At 33.0% G+C, this 20,112-nt stretch overlaps 1 protein-coding gene across 1 annotated transcript in view; it reads left to right on the top strand.

Moving 5' to 3' along the window:
• The first annotated feature begins 15,040 nt into the window (after positions 1–15,040).
• Positions 15,041–20,112, top strand: part of LOC129216816 (protein Wnt-2b-like) — a 30,871-nt gene continuing 25,799 nt past the window's right edge. The window contains exon 1 of the mRNA XM_054851033.1: positions 15,041–15,117. Coding sequence (XP_054707008.1) covers positions 15,041–15,117 — 77 coding nt within the window. The remainder of the gene's footprint in view (positions 15,118–20,112) is intronic.

Here is a 20,112-nt window from a genome sequence, read left to right as displayed (position 1 = left end):
ATAACTAGTATATCGGCAGAATGCTAGAATTCGGTGAAACTTTCAATTTGCATAAAGTTAATTTTTTTAAAGAGAGATATTTAGGATTTAATTAGCCCAAGAATGATCTTATTCAGTTTGTAAAAGCAATTTTTTTCATTTGTTTATTTCTTTTTCGCACATTCAAATTGAGTTAATTGAACTGAATCCTTCCATTCAATTTCGTACACTATTATAGAAAAAAAAGTAAAGAAAGAACCATAATGCAACACAAAGAAGGTTCCTAAAAAGTATAAAAGTAATATAAGAGCAAGAAATCAATTATAAAAAGTTTTTTGTATGCATTCATTGTTTGCTATTCGATGGTTACGTTAGTCACGTTACGTTAGTCACACACAGTTTTTCGTAAAAGTACCATTAAGGGCCAAAAAAGATTCATCTGTAACAAATCTGTAGTACATTTTTAAAAATAGATTGTTTAACTCTTACAAATATATCGGCCAATTTTAAATGCCTGCTTAAGTTTCAGAAAAATTTACCTCGTAACATAAGCATTGTTTCTCAGGGTTGCAAAAATGTTACGTTAGTCACAATGCCTTTTTTGGTGAAAAAACACCTGCCAGCGCTTATTTTGCTTCAAATTCTTGGTGGAAATGAAAAATAGTCACCTTGTACATTTTAAATCTGCATATTAAACCAAAATACATTCATTTTTACTCCCGGTGTAAGTAGAAAGAGTTTGAAAATCAGCTGCGAATGTTACGTTAGTCACTATGGAGTGACCCTTAAGAACGTATAAATACACAAAATATCCATTTTGACATTCCCCGAGTTAATTACAGCGACTTTTCTCGTGACGTCCGTATGTACGTATGTATGTGCGTATGCATGTCGCATAACTCAAGAACAGTATGTCCTAGAAAGTTGAAATATTGTACGTAGACCCCTAGTGGGGTCTAGTTGTGCACCTCCCTTTTTGGTTGCATTCGGGTGTTTCTAAAGGGGGGTTTTGCCCCTTTTTGGGGGGAAATCATTATTAATTTCGATGTAAACTCAAGCGGTGTTATAATTTGTCGAAGTCTTTTGGTCGCCAACTTGGCGACAAATTTGGCCAATTTTTTTTTTTTTTTTTTTTAAATTCTGGTTTCAATTTGGCGTTTGTTGGAGATGTTTATAGAGTAAACTTATGAATCACATTAAAATTGCTAATAATGGGGAAATGACATTAAATTAGAGTAAAAGGAAGTCATGTGATGCACACATCAGCTCGTTTTGGAACTTTTTGAAAAAAAATATTTCTTTACTTTATGGTATTTTAAAAAAAACGTCTGCAGTTGTCCACATTTGCCCCTATAGGGAGGCACATGTGAACACGGGTAAAAAATGCAGGAGAGGTATCATATTTTAATGGAAAATTCTTCAATATGAAATATGTATCTAAGTAACAAATACGTTGAAGGGTTTGTAACACATTCTGCGTCAGTTTCAATTGGACAGTAATAGTTCCACTGAGAAATTTTTTTTTTCCTGAATATGTAACTGCTCACACTGTCAAATTCTAAAGTCTCGCTGCATGTTCTGATCACTGAATAGCCTAGAAAAAAACCTATTTGACTACATAATACAATAATTTTTTTTATTATGTAAGGGTTATTCTATATATTTTTTGCTTTTAAGCTTCATACATTGTTTGAAAGTGTATTTTAAAATGATTTTTAACTTCAGTTTTCAATTAAATGAAAATATTTTGTATCTTTTTACTTGCTGGAAGTATTACATAACACTAAATTATTGATAAACTATTTATTAACAAAAAACTTCAAAAAATAAAAATAATAGACACAAATAAATAAATATTTAATAATATTAATAGCAATTAACAATAAATTTACTAACTGATTATAGGAAAATGATAATTATCTTTACTAATAATAAAGCTGAAAGTCTATCTGGATCTCTGTGACGTGCATAGCGCCTAGACCGTTCGGCCGATTTTCATGAAATCTGGCACAAAGTTAGTTTGTAGCATGGGGGTGTGCATCTCGGGGCGATTTTTCGAAAATTCGATTTTGTTCTTCTTCTATTCCAATTTTAGGAAAATTTTATCCAGCTAATTATCACGACGTGGAATAGTAAATTACGAAATTATCATAACGGGGAACTGTAACAAGGGCGAGCCATTTAACATAGCAAATTGGCGAGAAATTCATCATCCATTATTTGTAAATATACAGGCGAACCAAACGACCTTTTAATTTTCTACTACGGGCAAAGCCGTGCGGGTACCACTAGTTATAAATATTTTCACATTTTTAAACACTTACAATATCCTACACTAATAATAATATTACGGAGAGCTGCCATGGGAGCTGTTTAGTTGTGCCCCTAGATGTTGTCTTCACAAGTGCCCATCGTCTACTTCAGAGCTAACTCGCAAAATAAATATTTTTTAATTTAATAAAAAAAATTTAAACATTGTCATAAATTTACTTAAATGTTCATACAATGGTTCGTCATACTTAGGTTTAGATTAGCAGTTAGTTTTTAAAATGTTTTCACGTGAAGAAGGCAATGATAAAATTTTTTCAACACCTGCTAAAACAAAAGAGTTACCACCACCACCAGGGTTAAATTAGCACCCTGATTTAGATACACCGCCTTAGATTTAGATTAGCAGTTAGTTTTTAAAATGTTTTGACATGAAGAAGAGTGATAAAATTTTTTCAACACCTGCTAAAACAAAAGAGTTGCCACCACCACCAGGGTTAGATTAGCACCCTGGTTTAGATACACCGCCTTTGGTTAAGATTAGCAGTTAGTTTTTAAAATGTTTTCACATGAAGAAGAGTGATAAAATTTTTTCAACACCTGCTAAAACAAAGGAGTCGCCACCACCACTACAGAAATATAAACTGGAACATTGCTCTAAATGCTTGTCCAAGAGGTACAACTGCTGCTGTCCTTAGTTGAGAATTTTCCCAGATTTTTTGTTTGAAGTGATTTCAGTAAAACATACCATATTCACATGTAGCCGTGGTAGCCTGATCGGTAAATGGACTCGGGGCTGGAGGGTCTCGAGTTCGATCCTCGCTGGTCGAAGACCCACCGTCGTCACTAATGGTGACTAGGCGACGTTAAATATGCTCGTGGTCACAATGTCCTCCAAGTGAAACGATACCTCTGGGGGTGCCAGACCAGGAAGTTATTCGGCTCAAATTCGCTCGAACTGTCCATAGATGGCACCATCATCTATTGTGTTGTCTTTGTATTGTCCTGGAACAAAAAAATTGGATCATTAGAGGTAAAAAGCTTCTCCGCTGAGAATAGCTATGTACCCCAATTGTGTGTTACGAATACGAATATTCACATGTACCTCGTGTTCACAAGAGGCCCCCTTTTCCCAACATGTACATTTTGAGATTGCGAGAAGCATCTTTTTCACTACAAAAAGGCGTGCTTATGGATGTCACAAGTTTTTGTCAAACGTCAAAATTTTGCATTGAAAAAAGGACCCTTTGAAACCCAGAAACTCGGTCTGTAAGTAATTGAGGAGCTGCTTTGAAAAGGAATGAAGTAAAAAGAGCAAAATTCTACAGAAAAAATTTACTCTTTCCTGAGAAAACGATTAGGAATCAAAGAATCATTAAAATAACTGATAAAACTATACTAATAAATCATTCGTACATTATATTTTTGCTTTTTAAATGAAGCGATTTACGAGCATGATTTTAACAGTTATTTCAACCTCCCCCCCCCCAAATGTATCAAAACTTTGCTTTCGTCACATAACTCATTTTCGTCGTTAACTTCCCAAACTAGTGTTCAGTAAGGATTTTGAAAAAATCCTGGACTTTACCCACGGTATAGCAATGATCCATTTAATTTTTCGTCTGAAGTATTTTGAATCAGCTGGTCATGATAGTATTGCAGCTAAGAGAAATGGGTTTTAGTTAATAATCACTGGAATTTGTATATATCCTGAGCATGCTTAGGGATTTCTTTAGATTTACGATTGAGTTAAGAGTTTCGCAAAGTTGCCAATGTAAAGTAAACAACAGCTTTTACAAATTTTTCTGTCGAGGAAATATGAGGTTTAATACAAGAGAAGGAAGAAAAAGGAATAATATAGATAAAAAGATAATTTCTAGCTGAAAATCTGGTCCATCTTTCTTTTACAACATTTCCGAGACCACTAGCGCATACCTTCTTGGGGGGGGGGGGGGGGGTGAGCAAAAATACCTTCAGGAGGAGGTTTTTTTAATCAAAAATACCATCTGGAGGGTTTTTTTTTTGGATCGAAATATCTTCTGGAGGGGTTTTTTAAAAATCAAAAATACCTTCTGTTTTTTTTTTTTTAATCAAAAATATTTTCAGAAAGCGATTTTTTTCTTTTTTGGTCAAAACAGCCCTTTCATGTGCATAAACTACTGTATTAAAATTTGCACTTATGTTAAAACCAATGCCTCTGGGGGGGGGGGGTCCCCTCGCTGCTGCACTGTCCGAGACAAAAGCTTTCAAAGGGGGCATTCTATCAAAAGAAGGAAAATCACTAAAATTAAAATACACGCTTTAATGGACACCATAGAATGGAAGTTCCGTCTGTTAATCCCTCAGTGACGTCAAATACCCACAGTGACGTCACGGGAATCGAGTCCATTACTGGGTCGGGCGAAAAATCTATCCGGGTTGGAAGAAATGATTTTGTCCCACGGTCCTCGAAATAGAGAATCCGTCAGTTGATTTGCCGCCTGCTCAAGTCAAGTATCAGTTTATTTGCCGCCTGTTCACCCAAGCATAATACGGGCAGAGGTGTCCATTGCAATTCAGCTGAGAATGTACCTGTTTCTGCATGTGGCGGGGAGGACAACCGGCGCCTTGGAAAAGAAAGCTTACAAAAGGACGAAGTTTCAATGGATTTCACACCACTATCAGGAGATGTCGGACTAGCAATACCGCGGGGTGCATGCTTTTGAACTTGGAAGTGTATCGATCGATGGCACTATAAACAAACAACAAATATAGACAACTTGTTATTTCAGTTACAGTAAAACCTCGTTAAATCGTCACTCAAGGGACCAAAAAATTTTGACCACTTATGCGGAGTGACTACTTATGTGGAGTGCAAAATTAAGGAAGAAAAAAAAAGCCTTACAAATATTAATGAATAGCAGACGAATACTGTGAGAAAAACAATAACTTATGTAATCAATGTCAATAAATTAGTGGAAATTTTAAAAAGGGGGAAAAATACTAATGATAGTTACTTCGTTTTATTTTCTCTTACTTATACATTGCTTAATAACAACAACTTATTTTAATGTAGTTACGGTACATTAATACAATCCTTCAATGTTGACTGATGAAGTTGTTGCTTACGGAAAAGAACGATCTCTTCTAACATACATCAAGCTTTAAATTCTGTGTTGTAGTTCCTTGTATGCGGATGTTAAATATTGACTAACTTTCTCCAGGTATTAGATTTTGTCTGTCTTGCTGGAAAGAGTTTGATTCATATTCTCGGCACTCGGCAGAGTCACAGCAAGAAGTATGCTTTGAATGAATCGAACCGAGGATTGAGATTTCAAGGAAAAATTACTATCAAACAGCCTTTCAACTAAGTCCGACACTATTTTCTGAGATATAAGGAAAAGGAATTTTAGAAAACAATTTTTGAGTGACTAGTTAACCGGGCAAAACTAAATTTGGTGACCAGTAAAGGAGGATCATTTTACATTACCGTGAATGAGGCCTTGTCGGGACCAAAGAAAAGCGACCACTTAAACGGAGTGACCACTTAACCGGTCGACTACTTATTGAGGTTTCACTGTATTTAGACAAATGGAGATTTATGTTGCTCCAGTTATTTATTTGATTCATATTTGAGTACTAATAGATTAATGAATTAGAAACATTAAATAGCATGAATCTGAAATTGAAATAAATATGAATTAAGTAGGGGAAAAGGGGGCACATGTGAGCACGGGGCGCACGTGAACGTAATATGTTTTACTAGGATAACGTCAAGCAAAAAATCTTTAAAAAATTCTCAAGTAATGGCAGTACCAACCCTACTTTTTGACCCAACTTTCAGAGCAAGGAGCCAGTTTATGTTCCTGTGGTGACAGCTTCTTTGTTATAGCAGATTCTGATGTACTTTTATCACTGTCTTCTTCGTGCAAAAACATATTTTAAACTAACTAATAAGCTAAATTTAATTATTGCAAACCATTATATGAACATTCACGTAAATGTATCCCAATGTTTAAATTTTGTAATTAAATTAAAAATTCTTTATTTTTGAAAATAAGTTCTAAGGTAGATGCCGGGGCATTTGTGAACGCAACATGTAGGGGCACATGTGAACAGCTCCCATAGCCTCTCCGCAAATATAAATGGGTCATTCCATACAGATCCAACGGATGAGTTCACTCGACCATTTTTAATTTTTTTGAAACTCATATCCCAAAAAGATGCATATGAATGATGTTTAAAACCACTTTTATTTTTTCTCTAACCTTAACCCTTGAATTTTTAGAGGTCGTCGAAAGTGATTTTCGCAGTCAAAAATGGGACTTTTAGACCTTTGCATTTTGGCCAAAATCTATTTGAATTACATTTATGGGAGTTAATTTTACGCTTTGATGTTAAAGTGCATAAGATGATAGTCTCACATGCTGAGTTACGTGGCTGTAGCTTAATAATTAAAATAATGGCAGCAGGCCAAATTTCAAGGTCAAATGTAAAATTTTTACTCATTTCAAAGGGACATAACTCGCTTAGGGGATAAAAACACAAAGTGAAATATGGCAAAAACAAATCACTGGAGTCACACTAATGAGAAAATATATTTGTAATTGTGTGTTTGTTTACCCTTTATAAATTACAGCCCCTCAAAGATCAGAAAATTGAGAAAAATGACATTTTTAGACCCCTGTAAACCAAAAGGGGATGGAATTAAAAATAAATTTTTTTTGCCAATTAAATATTCAATTCAAGTACTATACATGTTCTATGTATTGTTTTGTGTATTTGGTTTTTAAAAAAGATACAGGTCCTTGAAATTGAGCAATTTTGATAGTTAATTCTCACTCTAAAACAGAAATAAAAAGTGTGAAAACTTCATTGCACTTTCTTAAATTACGTATAGTGTGCTCTATGTAATATATTACACTGGGAAAAGATATTTTAAGTTTAAAAATAATTATTTTATTTCGATAACTTAGAAATATTTGGACATAAATGAGTAGTTCATACATGATTTACAACTTAAGCAGTTAATTTATAGACTATCTACACACACAAATTTTCAATACATACAAACATTTGCTCTGTACATTAACTTATGTAACTTGCCTAAACACGTGCAAAAGCATTATCTACATAGTTGAAATTTAAAAAGGTGCGTTTTTCATTTCTTGCTTCAGTGTATAGTTTTAAGAAAATGAACTCACACAGTAGTACTATAGTTCTGGTGGTGACACAGCATGTGGCGTACTGAAATACTCTACTCAAATACACAACAAAAATAGGAAGAATTTTCTTAATTTATGTAATCACGAGATGGATGTCAACTTGAGAGCTGAATGGCATTTCTATGCAATATCACACGGTAATGGACATTGTAGCAGAATCAGAAGAACCGTAAAAATAATTGATACTACTAAGACTATCTTGCAAAGAACTACTAGAAGTCACATTTTAATTCCTACAGAAATGTATACCTTCTGCATTTTTGCTACTAAACATTGCATGTATCCTTGTGAGCATTCAGTATATTCAACTAGCTGAAAAAATGCTGCAAGAACTGTTTAAATCTGCAAATAAAATTCCCAATACAACATTTAATCACTGCTTTATGCTATCGTATTTAAATATTATCACTGTAAAATTATTGTCTCCTAGCAATAGGTATGAAGAATGGTGCGTTACTAAAAAGACTATCAAAAGAAAATGCCCATTATTGTCAGAAGAGTTATTACATAGCTTGTGTTGATCACCAAATTTAGAACCCCTGTCACTGTCTTGCTCTACATTTTCAAAGTATCAAATTATGAATGTGCCTTGGTAAAGCATTTCAAAACGCCATATACTTGAGTCACCATTACAACTTACTAGGGGACTACTAGGTGAGTTCATTTTTTCAATACAACACTCAAACAAGAAATAAAAAACACACTTTTTAAAATTTAAATTTTGTATATATAATGTTTTTGCATATATTTAAGGCAATTTAGATATGTTAATGTACAGAGCATATGTTAGTGTGTATTGAAAATTTGTGTGTGTAGATAGTCTATAAATTAACTACTTAAGCTGTCAAGTAAATATGAACTACTAATTCATACCCAAATATTTTTAAGTTATCAAATTAAAATAGTTTTTTTTTTATACTTGAAATATGTTTTTTCGGTATAATATATTATATAGGCCATTTAAGAAAGTGCAATGAAGTTTTCACACTTTTTATTTCTGTTTTATAGTGTGAATTAACTAGCAAAATTGCTCAATTTCAAGGACCTGTATCTTTTTTAAAAACCAAATACACAAAACAATATATATAACATGTATAGTACTTGAATGGAATATTCAATTAGCCAAGAAATTTTATTTTTAATTCCATCCCCTTTTGGTTTACAGGGGTCTAAAAATGTCATTTTTCTCAATTTTCTGATCTTTGAGGGGCTGTAATTTATAAAGGGTAAACAAACACACAATTACAGTTATTTTTTCTCATTAGTGTGACTCCAGTGATTAGTTTTTGCCATATTTCAATTTGTGTTTTTATCCCCTAAGCGAGTTATGACCCTTTGAAATGAGTAAAAATTTTACATTTGACCTTGAATTTGGCCTGCTGCCATTATTTTAATTATTAAGCTACAGCCACGTAACTCAGCATGTGAGACTATCATCTTATGCACTTTAACATCAAAGAGTAAAATTTACTGTCATAAATGGAATTCAAATAGATATTGGCCAAAATGCAAAGGTCTAAAAGTCCCATTTTTGACAGCGAAAATCACTTTCGACGGCCTCTAAAAAATCAAGGGTTATGGTTAGAGAAAAAATAAAAGTGGTTTTAAACATCATTCATATGCATCTTTTTGGGATATGAGTTTCAAAAAAATTAAAAATGGTCGAGCGAACTCATTCGTTGGATCTGTATGGAATGACCCAAATGTTAAAGTGTAGGCTTATATTATAAGTGTTAAAAGAGATGTAGAGATTTATAATTATTGTTTTGCTGCAATCAGTTTGTTAATTATTATTACATAATTACTTATTATTTATTTTATTATTTTTATTTTTTTTTAATTCGTTAATTACAAAACAGTTGGCTAAAAATTTAGTGGTATATAATATTTGCACGGAAAATAAAGACAAAATGTTTTCCTTTAACTAAAAACTGAAGTTTAGAAAAATTTTAAAATTCATCATCGTATTCTGTATGAAGCTTAAATGCACTATATAACAAGAATATACTTTACACATTAAAATATTGTTTATTGTTTAGTCTCATTGGATTTTTTCTTGTCGATCCATTGATTAGAACATGCTATAAAACTTTAAAATTTGACAGTGAGCAGGGTTATACAGATCAGAAAAAATATTTTCTAATTGAGAGTTACTGTACAACAATTCAAACTGACACAATATCGGTTACAAAACCTTGAATGTAATTAGTATATACTTAATGGGTCCTTATAACGAGGTTTTCGTTGAAATATGATGCTCGTTCAGTACTTTTCAATCGTGTTCACATGTTTCCCAAGCTTATTCACATCTGCCCTCCCCCATAGTGGCACATATGAACAATTGAAGACATTTTTTCAAAATTCTATAAAGTATAGAAATATTTTTAAAAAAAAATGAAAAAATTCCATGACACAAAGAAAAGACTATTCAATCATGGGGACCCTTTTTCTGTGAGGAATTGAAAATATTTTGTGAGAAATTAAAATATGGAAAAAAAAAAAAAACGTTCACATGTGCCGCCTTTTCCCGTACTGTTTTATGAAGACAGATTTCAAGTTCTGAGGATTATAACTGCTAAGCAGTCCCTGACTGACATATCTTCGCCTCAGAGCAACACGGCACACGATTCGGATCCGCTGAAAACCTTTTCCGATCCTCAAATACTGTGCCTTTCAGCTACAAAGGAATTTCCTGATTCAAACATTAATGGTAACAAAAATAACAACGAACCTTCGCAATTTTGTTTTCCTCTAATGGTTTCATTTTAAAATCAAGGATCCATAATTTTATTTTTGAATATTAGCAACACTGGCGTCAGCACAGATTTGGCACTTATTCCATCCTTGGCACCAGTGGCGCTGACTCCATGGGGCCTGAGGGGGCCCGAGCCCCCTCAAATCTATTTTTGAGAGAGCAGAGCCCCCTCAATAAATCAAGAAAATTATTAGTTATATCCTGCTTTCTAAAACTCATAAATTTATCTTTTATTTTCTTTGTTTGAAGATAGTTTACCTTGTAAAATACATTCAGTAATGAGTTAAAACAAATAATTATTACGGTTGTGTAAGCAGGTTAACTGAAAACGAGTGGTGTGAATAATGATAGTGTTACAGTGCTGCGAGTACTGTAAAAATTTGTCCCTGTGCGCGAAATTACAAGTCAAGTCTGTTGCCGGTGGGCAGCGCTGCGCACTTAAGTGTTGCTGATCCGAAAAAAATACATGAGAGTTTGATTTGCATATAAAATGGGAGGCATGATAGTTTTGAATACTTTTGTGAATTGTGTTTAAAAGAAAGACTTCACAAAATGATGATTCTTCCCTTCCTCGGAATTGACGTATACCATCAAAGAAGTGAAAACAACGAAGGCAGCTCACCGCACACTTTCAAAATCCAAAAGGAATGCAGTTGACTCCCGCTACTTATGGGGCATTCCACAGTATTTTTGACATTTATGTAGAGTCCGTAACGTGACCTTTTTTGCCACAACTTTTTACTTTACTGTTTGATCAGCTTATCATTTTATTTTGATCTTTTCCTACCAACACACCAGCTCAAATTAAAATAATTTGCAAATCAAACGGTAAATTAAACAGTTATGGCAAAAAAAGGTCACGTTACGGACTCTACATAATGTCAAAAATACCGTGGAATGCCCCTTATGCGAAATGGCTATAACGCGATTTTTTCTCCAGTATTCAGACCTAACGCGAATTCCTCACCTGCAACAGGAAAATTCTTGGAAAGAAATCGTGGTCTGCTCATATCGGCTTTGTTATTGGCAACTAAAAAAAGTTTTTTTTTTTTTTTGTGAATGGATCTTTATCCTTTTAGCATCGCTGAGAGTGGAAGTTCCCTTTTCATTTTAAATGCGAAAGTTAATGAAATATAATGACACCTAAGAGCGCTGTTTCATCTAAAGTTTGTGAAGATAAAAAGAGAAAGTTTCTGACAATTAAAGAAAAGCTAGAGCTTTTTGAAAAGCTGAAGCTCAACTAAAAAATGCGTTGACGTTAGCACGAGAATTAGGTATGAGTGAATCTTCCATGCATACAATTACAAATCAAGAAAAGGAAATCCGTAAAAATTCACCGAGTAGTGTCTTAGTAAAATGCAAACATTTATGAAAATGGAAACTGGCTCATGTATTGTGTACAAATATCATTAATGGATCGACTATACAGTACAACTAAAGATGCATTTTTTGCTTTTATTACTAAATACTGTGCCTATCGTATACCGGTTTATTTTTTCTTTCTTTCCCATTGATCATTGATTTTGTACATCGTAGCAGTATTTTATGTTGAGTAAAACGGTTTTTTTTTTTTAAAAACAAGTAAACATTCAGTTCTTTATGTAAGAAACAGTAATGTACAGTTAGTTAAGAGATGGTTTGTAAGTTTGAGGGGGTGTTTACAATTGTCTAAAATAATTCGGTACGTTTATAACAAAAAATTTTACACGTACCCTTTCCACAACGCGAAATTTCGACTTCCGCGAGGGGTCTTGGAATGCATCCCTCGCGTAAGTCGGGACTCGACTGTACTACAAGGCAATATATATTGAGGTTTGTAAAATGGTGCAATTTTGCTCTATTGGGCGATTTACATCAACTGGAGTCACACAGGACATTGCAGTTGAACAAGAGTGCTTGCTTTTATTAAACAGAGGTGATACATTTTGAAAAATCAACTGAGTTTTTAAATGACCTAGACATTGAGAGACTGCGTTTATGCTTGAATATGTTAGCCGATATCACTAATGAAAAACAACTGGTCTTAAAAAGCGTACGTAAATTAAATTACCTTTTTACAAAAATTCTGTGTGTGTTCGTATTTATTTTTTCCTTTTTTCAAAGCCAAAAAATATGAGTCGGGCTTGTCGAGTTTTCGGGGTTCTAATGTTGATTATTTGACTTTAAAATGCTTTAAAAAAACTTTAAAACTAATATTTTTCATCTCGAATTTAGAAAATTTTCTGCGGCATGTCCCCCCCCCCCTTCCACCTATTATTTTTTTTGTCGGTGTCTCTGGGAGTGCCCTTCAATGCAAGTCAAGCACCCTACCTTTTCCATGCCTAGCTACGGCACTGCATGACTCCCCATAAAATAGAACAAAGAAATGTCTCTTATTAAGACAAGTGGCATGATCTAGTTGAACCAGAAAAATTTGTATACCAATTTTTTGATTGTTTTACTTTGAAAACACCATGTCACATACTGTTTGTTTAAATTATACACTCCAGAAAATATGTAAATTGGCATTTTCAAGGCACAAATATCGACCTTTATTTGGGGGGGGGGGGGGAACCTCCGTGGCATTACATAACCGCCTAAACCCCCAGTGATGACTGGCCCAGCCCCCTCAATAATTTTTCCAAGTCGGCGCCCCTGCTTGGCACTTATTCCGTTATTTCTTTTCCCCCTTCAATTGAGCAGTATTTTGTGATTTTTTTTAAATGATATATATATATATATATATATATATATATATATATATATATATATATATATATATATATATATATATATATATATATATATATATATATATATATATATATATATATATATATATATATATATATATATATATATATATATATATATATATATTTACAGTTTTATTTTTTATATGTAAAGTTCAGAAATTGCTTGTCTTTAAACAGTTAAATATTCTTACGAGTAATTTATCGGCGGAAATGTTACTCTTAATTTATTTGGTATGTTTTCTCTTTCGTAAAATATAAAGTAAAAGCAAAAGACTGGCTCACGAAACTTAATCACAAATGTTTTACTAGTGCAGGGAGTCAAAAAATATGTAAGAAATGTTGTTTTTTAGGATGAACTAAGTGAACACTTTTGCAATTTTGATTCTTCTATATTTATAGAAAAAGGAATACAAAATATGCCTGGTAGTTCTCCTTGTATATGTATCTGTATTTCTATATATATTAACTACCTCTGATCAGCAAACCACGTGGTAGAAATCATTCAAATCAGCGTTTCTCAACCTTTTTCGACCCGCGAACCAGTAAGAACTTTAAAAAAAAAAAAAAAAAAAAAAATTCGCGGACCCCCCCTTTTTTTTTCTTCCAAAAAAAAAAGAAGGAAACAAAAAACCCTTGCATCTGCGTGTCATTAAAATCTTGAGAATTTCGTTCACGGACTGGTGGGCTTCTTTCTTTTTTTCCTCCTTCAAAAAAAAAAAAAAGGAGGGGGGGGACAAAACAAAGCAAAAATTTTGTCTTGGGGATTGTTAAACACTTGTGGAAAAATTTCGCGAATGGCTGATTGTCTTTTTCCTTTTTAAAAATAATAACAAATGAATTAATAAATATGTAATAAAACTTTACTTGTTAGAATTAGCTATTACAAAAAATATATTAAAAATAGGATTAGTAATTATTGTAGTAATTATACATAAGTAATAAACATTGCTGAAAATCATAGAAAACAAGCAAAACAAATCGCAGAATTCACGTAAAAGATTTTGTATAGGATGTCATTATTAATGTGTGTGTGTGTGTGTGTGTGTATTTTTTTTTTTTTTTCTGTAAGGATTTTTTTTTTTAACGTGAACAAGTAAAAATGGATTGGTCCAGGTCAAATTTCTCTACGGATTGGTGCCGGTGAGTTAGACTACCGGTTATAAATCGCTATTTGCTATTAGCTTTGCTGTTGCTATTTTGCATAACGCGTGAATACAACTCATTGCATTCAATTTTAGGAAAAAGAAAATTCATTCAAATAATCTCATTTTAACTTTAATATGTGCTAATGAACACTGGGGTAGGGTAAAGTGGTCATAAATGAAAAAGAAATAGACGAAGAAACATCATAAACAATAATAATTACTTTAAATACTCAACAAACCTAGTTAAAAAAAAAAAAAAAAAAAAAACTAACTGTATTTAAATAAATTACAAATTCGTGATCGTCAACTATAATCAAAAACTGGTTCACCAAGAATTTTAATCATATTTGATTTCGCAATTTCATCAACTATCGTCATAGAAAGTGTGAAATTTTCCAATGTTTTATTTCTTTAGGAATATACTAAAGATGGCATCTGAATAGTGTCTAAATTACCAAAATTATATCATAACAATATGGCCTCCTATTTGATGCAAGATCACTTTAACTTACTGACCAGTTTACCCACCAGAATAAAAAAAAATATGAGGTATTGGTACCAAACGAAACCAAAAATTGCATTTTAATTCACTTAAATTTTGGCACAGTGATAAAATCCCACTTGTCATCCGTGCCATAAATTTCATCCATCCTGATAAAGTTAAGAGAGTCATAGTTAGGTTCCACCCCCCGGGGGCCTTCTATTCTAAAGAGGATTTTCGGAACGTTGCATAAACGAGAACTTTCGGAGCGGCGTCCCTCCCCCCGGGGACCCTTCTTGAAGCCTCGGTCGGCGCCTTTGACGCTGGCAGCGAATCCCGTTCCTGCCAGCCCCACCAATGGCGAGCCGGCAACCCGAGACGGACAGCCATTGCTCGTGGATCCCTTCACCTGAGAAAAGTCTTGTTGGTGCACCTTCCTTTCATGAGGCCCCCTCTGGTGTTCCGACCATCCCATGGAATTTTTTGCTAACATCCAGGTGTTGCTCTTGCTCTTCTTCTCCGCCTGCTCTTTCGTCCGAGGATCTTGGTGGTAAGTGCAGTTTTTTACCTTTCATTGATGATTCTTCCGATTACTGTCCAGAATGTTCGCAATTTTTCAGCCATTTTCCGACCTGAATCGGGGGATTTTGTTCAGAATACTCTGACAATTCGTGGAGATCTGTTAAAACCAATTTTAAAGTCGACCATCCACTGCTAATTGCATGAATAAAGAAAATGATTTAAAAAATAAGTTTTTGCTTTAAGTCTTAGAAAATTGGTAGCAATCTGTTAAAAGTTTTAAAAGTTGGTCGCCCATTGCAAACTGAGAGAAGACGAAAACAAAATTGTTAAGAGATAAGTTCTATTGATAATAATAAAGATGAGTTTCTATGTCTTCAAAAATACTCACAACAAACTACCTTTGTATATGTCTACCTAGATATATGTCTTTCTCTTTCCCCTTTTTCTTTAATTGTTCTCGAGTGGGCTCTTTCAGCAAGTTTGTTGTCGAGTTCAAAGAATATATTTTTAATTACTCGGAATCCTATCTGATTCAACTGCAATCTTATAACATTTTTCATGCATTTCGATTTCAATGACACTCTTTCTCTCTCATGTGAAAACATATTTTGTGTATAGAACTGGCCTGAAGTGAAAGCACTCATCAAAAAACAGTTTTAAATCAATTGCAGTTGAAATTTTTGGGTTTCCATGAGAGAATTATTTTTCTCCAATAAAACTTTTTGCAGTATCATTAATTGTGTCTATAGCAATATAAAAGACGTACATTTAAAATATAAAGCTCTCTAAAAGGGTTCGTCACGCGAAGTTGAGTAATATGACAGCCTACAAGACCTTTGCTGTTTTAAGAAGTGCACTTATTTTAATTGTTGACAATTGACATATTCAAATTTGTATCAGTACTAACTCTTCATGTAATGATTTCTTCCGATCATATCCAAAGATGCAAAGTTTGTAAATATGGTGTTTGTATGCATGTATTGGTCCGGAATGCTCAAGTTTCTGTAATTAAATTACTAACAATTTCAACATTTGCCATGAGTCTTAACAATAAAATGCTTTTCAGATCCTTGAAGATCAAATAACAACTGAACTCAAAATTTTTCGTGAGGCATTTGCTTCTTTATAAAACCTCATGGCTGCCAATGCTAATACATTTTAAATATGCATCTCCATTATTCGTGTTTATAACAATAATACTAATATTGAGAAAATATTTTCCCACTTAGAAATCACGACAAAATGTTATAGTATTTCTACATTTTTTTCGTCTTCCCTTCAACTAAACAGTATTACTTTTCAACAAATTATTCAAAGAAAATATCTCTTCGCTTTCACTCAAAGTTGTTGCAGCAAAAAGCAACAATTCAGCACGTTGTTGCTTTTTGTAAATTATTTTCTTATTCGCATAGTAGTTTATGGCGACTTATGATTTGTTATTTCGCATCAGTTGCTGATTTTCCCCCTAATAGCAAATCCCTTTCGAAATGTAAAATATGCTTTGAGTCCTTTACTGAAAAAAAAAAACTGTTGTAATTTTTTATTCATTCCTCGTCGATTTCTGTGATATAACAACCGAGAAGTAGCTCTGTTGACTATGAACTGAATTTGACAATTAGCATTACTATGACAATACTTTCTGTAAAATTATTGTTCATTGCTGTTGCAGCATTTTCTGCAAAGTTGCTATCGTGTCTGGAAAGTCTGAGAACTGATACAGTCTTTTTTGTTCTCGGAATTTAGCTTCTGTTTACGTTTTATCTTGGCCTGTTTCATTTATTTATTGAAATATTTTATGCGGTACTCAGGTCCATGTTTTATATATATTTACGCACATTTTGCACTCAATAGCAAGTACATTTTGATGAGCCCTTGTTTCATTTACTTTTTGAAAGTTTTTAACCGGATTAACAATTTATTAGAGATGTTTGTTTTCTTCCAAGTGTTATTAAATCTCCATGACAAAACTGAAATTACATAATGTGAGAAACAAATGCTACTTAGTGACGTAGGTAAATATTTGACATTCTGGGATGAAATTCTGACATTCTGAATTTACTTAAAGATTGAATAGTCTTTTATGATTATTCGAAATAGGTTTCAAGCTGTAAAAATGATAATTTACACTCTTCTTTGCATTTGCTCTTACAAATTGCTTCGATGCATTTGTAAATACTTTAAACCAAAAGTTGTTTTTAATTATTAATTTTTGAAGTAGCTCAAAATTTTGGAAGCATAATAAGCAAATTTTTTTCTCATAGTTTTTAAGCACTGGCTTTGCTACCTAAAGGTAGCAAAGTGTTGTTAATCGTAATAAAGATGATTACCAGGTATTTCTGATTTTTTCAGCTGAAAGCTACATTGGAAGATTGATAATTCTTGCAGTTATTTTTTTTAAAACATTCATTGCAGATTTAAAACATTCATCAACATATCTTTTAATCTTTTAAGTTCAAAAATAAGTAAAAGTAAAAAGAAAAAAAAAGAACTTTTTGGTAAAACTAAAGTTTGTTTTTGAAACTAAATCTTTTAGTAACCGTTCAAAACCTAACAATTGATACAGATGTATTACTTTACGTTATGAATTATTATTAAGATAAAACGTAAATTATTGCGAAACATAACAGCACAGTTTAATATCGTTGAAAAATCTAGATTTCTTTCGTTTTATATCTTCATTTTGATGGATAAAAGTAATAATAATAATACATTTTAAAACCCAAGAAGTAATTTATTCAAAATAGCAGCTTCTATATGTGAGTTTTGTCTGCATAAACAAATCTTAGAAATTGTTGTCAACCATACAGCAGTTGAAACATGTTTTCCTTTTGAAGATTAAAAGCATTAACTATACTATAAAAACATTTAGTTGATCAGAAAACAAGCAGACTTTTTTCTTGACGAGTTATTGTAAGCCAAAATAAGTACTTTCTAGTGATTTTGAAGTAAATCAAGAAGTAATTTCTTCATTTTCTTCTAATAAAATTTCTGTTTTTTGCTATCTTTGATATTGCTTTAATCTGATAAAACACTTGGTATGTATAGAAAATAGTTTCTAAGTAACAAAATATTAACTAATTATGTCATTCATAATGAACAAGCTTCTGTATAATTCTGTTTTAAGACCACTTCTTAAAATTTATTTAGTCCCATAGAATTCATTAGCAACCTTTTTCATATTTCGACACTTTTTTTATTTTGATTTGAGCGACATCATGAAAATTATTTTGAACTGGAAATTTGAGTGGTACTTTTATAAATTATCTCTAAATTGATGTTGGGACTTTTTTTTTAATTGCGTATGTAGATACTGTTATAAGAGTCTATTCATCTTACTCATAAATTTTGTTTCATTCACAATTTTAACTACATAGAGCTTTCATCTTTTTTATTTATTTATTTAACATGTTCCAGCTATTGTAAATGATTTTTCATTAGCGCACACAGAAATTTTTCAATGGGGGGTGGGCGGAGGTTCTCCAGAATCATAAGTTCACCATTCTCATATCATAGTCCTACACGCATTCAAAGATTTTGATTTTATAGATTGTCGAGAATATACAACATTAAAAGAATTTTTGAATAATTACTTAGCATTTGTTAATAAAATTAATTTATTAATAACAAATGTGCAATCAAAATAAATGTAAATATAACAATTTATGTTCACATACATTTCGACTGTGTCGGGAGAGAAAGAGAGAAAATAAATTTTAATTTTTCATTTATTAAATATGAAATTATTGTTATGTTTGCTTGAAATTATGTTACGTACTACATACATAGGATTATGGTCAATCAAAAAAACTCAAGGGAGGGGTCCGGACCCCCCTGGATCCTCTCCTTTTGTGCACCCCTGGTTTTTTTCAATTTCATAAATCTCAGATGCAAGGACCTCGATGACATCCCCCCCCCCTATTTTCAAAAAAGGAAACTTTTGGCTGCGTTATAAAGGGTTTTGAAAATAGACGTGGAGGAACAAGTTATATCCTTTTTATGCAGATCGTTCTCCCTTTCAATACACTGCGCAGTAGTTTCCCGTGGCATCGCCAATAACAGGGGGTCGAACCCCCCCGCCCCCCAAGAAGCAGCAAAATTTCATGTATAAACACACATGAAAGAGCCCAAAACTGCACTTTTCGGCCTTTAATTTCGAAAAATTTCATATGAAAACACTCCTTTCCCTTAAAAATTTCTCGCTATACCACTGGTAGTTTCTGCTGTGAGTAGTACACTGCTCACAGCAGAAAATTAAATGTAAGTTATTTTTACTACCACAACAAAAATCTGATGAAAATTTTAGTTAGACAGTTAAAACGACATCCGAGAATTATAATAACTGACAACAGTCAAATGCAATAGCAACAACACCAATACACCAACATTATGCAGCGGAAAGCGGAAATCTTGGTTACCTAAATAGAGAAAGCATGCAACAAAATGCTTGAAATCAGATCACTTCAAATTCGAAGTCAAAGATTAAGCGAATTATTTTACTTTTTATTTTAAAATCAATAAGATAAATCAGCATGATTTTAGTCAGTTCAAAAACTGGAATTTGTTACAAAAACATTTCGTCCTGGAAAATTTTTGATTTTTTTTTCCCACTTCATAACAAGGGACAGAGATAAAAAATAAAAAAAAACTTGTAAATGGTATAGTCTTTGATGAGTACACATATTAAGTATTAAATCTGCCGAGTCCTAAACAGTCTACGTGTTCTATAGACATTAGTGGTCCAACCGGAGGGAGGGGGCACCACAGGGCCCGTTCTCCCCCCAGAATGCTGAGTTGAATGTTTTTCAAAACTATTCTTTATAACATGCAATAAATCAGACATCTGAATATCTCAAGATATTTGTATCCTTTATACAGGGGTGCCCATCTGGGGGGGGGGGGGGGGGTCATGGCGCAGATCACGCCATTAAAATGTTTAGGGGGGTGTTTTGGGGTATTTTTCTAATTTTGGGGAGCTCTTGCTTTGGGGAGGATCTCCGCAATATTTAGGGGGGCTTGCTCTTAG

Source organism: Uloborus diversus, chromosome 2 (assembly GCF_026930045.1).
Source record: "Uloborus diversus isolate 005 chromosome 2, Udiv.v.3.1, whole genome shotgun sequence".
NCBI classification, from domain to species: domain Eukaryota; kingdom Metazoa; phylum Arthropoda; class Arachnida; order Araneae; family Uloboridae; genus Uloborus; species Uloborus diversus.
The sequence above is the reverse complement of the archived record's forward strand: the minus strand, read 5'-3'. Positions and strand labels throughout refer to the sequence as shown.